This window comes from Plecotus auritus (assembly GCF_963455305.1).
Source record: "Plecotus auritus genome assembly, chromosome: 7".
Classification (NCBI taxonomy): domain Eukaryota; kingdom Metazoa; phylum Chordata; class Mammalia; order Chiroptera; family Vespertilionidae; genus Plecotus; species Plecotus auritus.
Window position 1 is genome coordinate 103,144,314 of NC_137774.1, and position 2,838 is coordinate 103,147,151.

At 37.5% G+C, this 2,838-nt stretch overlaps 1 protein-coding gene across 1 annotated transcript; it reads left to right on the forward strand.

Annotated features, from left to right (window-relative positions):
- Window positions 1-1,409: 1,409 nt before the first annotated feature.
- Window positions 1,410-1,637, forward strand: LOC308254147 (cytochrome c oxidase subunit 6C-like; the record flags this gene model as incomplete). Its single annotated transcript, XM_080680085.1, has 1 exon — window positions 1,410-1,637. One exon carries the CDS (start codon window positions 1,410-1,412, stop codon window positions 1,635-1,637), a length of 228 nt encoding a protein of 75 aa, XP_080536211.1.
- Window positions 1,638-2,838: the final 1,201 nt, after the last annotated feature.

Here is a 2,838-nt window from a genome sequence, read left to right on the forward strand (position 1 = left end):
TTATACAAATTATGAAGAACTTCTACAACTCAACACCAAAAAACCAAACAACTCAATTAAAAAATGGGCAAATGACGTAAATAAGAATTTCTCCAAAGAAAATACACAAATAGCCAATAAGCACATGAAAAGATGCTTTACAACACTAATAATTAGGGAAATATGAATCAAAACCATACTGAGATAGCACTTCACATTCATTAGGATGGCTATCAGAGAGAGAGAGAGAGAGAGAGAGAGAGAGAGTGTTGGTAAAGATGTGGAGAAATTGGAACTGTTGTGCAATGCTGGTGGGAAAATCATCTGAGAGATGAAAATCAAAAATGACAATGAGTTACCATCTCACACCTGTCAGAATGGCTATCATCAACAAATCAACAAACGACAAGTGGTGGCGAGGATGCGGAGAAAAAGGAACCATGGTGCACTGCTGGTGGGAATGCAGACTGGTGCAGCCACTGTGGAGAACAGTGTGGAGTTTCCTCAAAAAAATAAAAATGGAGCTCCCATTTGACCCAGTGATCCCACTTCTAGGAATATATCCCAAGAAACTAGAAACATCAATCAGAAAGGATATATGCACCCCTATGTTCATAGCAGCACAATTTACCATAGCTAAGATTTGGAAACAGCTTAAGTGCCCAACAGCAAATGAGTGGATTAAAAACAGTGGTACATCTACACAATGGAATACTATGCTGCAGTAAAAAAGAAAGAATTCTTACTATTTGCAACAACATGGATGGAACTGGAGAGCATTATGCTAAGCGAAATAAACCAGTCAGAGAAAGATAAGTATCACATGATCTCACTCATTTGTGGAATATAATGAACAACATAAACTGATGAACAAAAACAGATCCAGCGACAGAGAAGCATTGATCAGACCATCAAACCTCAGAGGGAAGCTAGGGGAGTGGAGGGTTAAGGGGGAGAGATCAACCAAAGGACTTGTATACATGTATATAAGCCTAACCAATGGACACAGACACCAGGGGGTTGAGGGCATGAGTGGGGTGGGGGTGTGTGTGTGGGGGGGGGGTAATAGGGGGATAAAGACACATATGCAATACCTTAATCAATAAAGAAAAAAATTTTAAAAAATGCTAGTGGGAATGTGAAATAGTAAGAGCTACTATGGAAAACATAGTAATTTCTCAAAAAATTAAAAATAGAATCACCATATGATCCAACAATTTTACTTTTGGATATAGACCCAAAAGAATTGAAAGCAAGGACTGGAAAATATATTTGTCCACCCATCTTCATAGCAGCATTCTTCACAATAGCCAAAAGGTGGAAGCAACCCAAATAAGTGTTCATCAATGGTGAATGGATAAACAAAATGTAGTATAGGTCATCCGCTTCTCCCTCAGGAAGGACATTGGTGGTGGGAGAGTATAACTACCATGTCTTCCGGTGCTTTGCCAAAAACTCAGATGCGTGGCCTTCTGGCCAAGTCTCTGACATTTCATATTATTGGAGTCATCATTGTATCCCTGGAGGTTGCAGCTTCCTATGAGTTTGGTGCAGCTGAACCAAGAAAGAAGGCATATGCAGATTTCTACAAAAATCATGATTCCACGAAAGATTTTGAGGAGATGAGGAAGGCTGGTATCTTTCAGAGTACAAAGTGATCTTAGAATGTAAAGAATTTCTTTGGGTTGAATTCCATGGAGGTTTGTCACTGACCTGTGTTCCTGAACTATGAAACATGAATATTTGAGCTAAGGAATAGTTTCTCTTGATAAATAAACAATGAAATACCACAGACAATAAAAAAAATGTAGTTATCAACAAACAATGGAGTATTATGCAGCCTTAAAAGGGAAGGGAAGTCTAATACATGCTACAACATGGATGACTCTTGAAGATATTGTGGTAAAATAAGCCAGTCACAAAAGAACAAACATTTTATGATTCCACTTATATAAAATACCTAGAACATTCAGATTCGGAGACAGAAAGTAGAATAGTAGTGCCAGGAGAGAGGAAAGAGGAGTTATTATTTAACGGGTAAAGAGTTTTCATTTTTCAAGATAAAAAATTTCCTGGAGATTAATAGTAGTGATGGTTACACAACGTGAATGCCACTGAACTGTAACCATTATGAAATTGTTAAAATGGTAAATTACATGTTATGTATATTTTACCACAATTTAAAATATTTTAAAGGCAAAGACTATGAGAATCATGAAAGCATGTTGGCCCACATGCTTAGTGAGTCTCATGAGACACTACCCCTAAGGACTTAACAAATTTCCTCTTCACGACATATTCCACTTTGTTTGGTAGATATGAGGATCTGTGATCAGTTCAGGGTGAACTCTGAGTGCACCTTCTATGGCAAGACTGATTATAACGACTTTGACTTAGAGGGGGAAATCAATGGAAACAAGAAAGCAAGCTTAGAAGGACTGGTTGAGCAAACTGAGATGAATAGGATAAGTGAAACATTTCAGGCCAAAAGGATTTTAGTGAACCTGATGATCCTCATACAGTATTAGCAATGCAACTTATAATAGACACCAAACTACTTATCATAACAAGGCAGATCAAAGTCAACTGGTACAGTTTGTGAGAATGAAGTCTTTAGATGACTAACAGCACAAATGTATAGGTACTAGGGATTGTTTATTGGATACTGAATGTAATATAGAGAAACATTAAAGATCTCCTTCTGAAACACACAAAACTGCCTCATGGGTGCTAAAACAATACTATGGTTTAGGATAGCAATGATTTTACACATTTTGGAATACTAGTAGTTCTGGCCCACTTCCTCTGAAAAAAGTGAAGATTCTTATTTTTTTCCATCATCCCTGCTTTAGAGGGCTC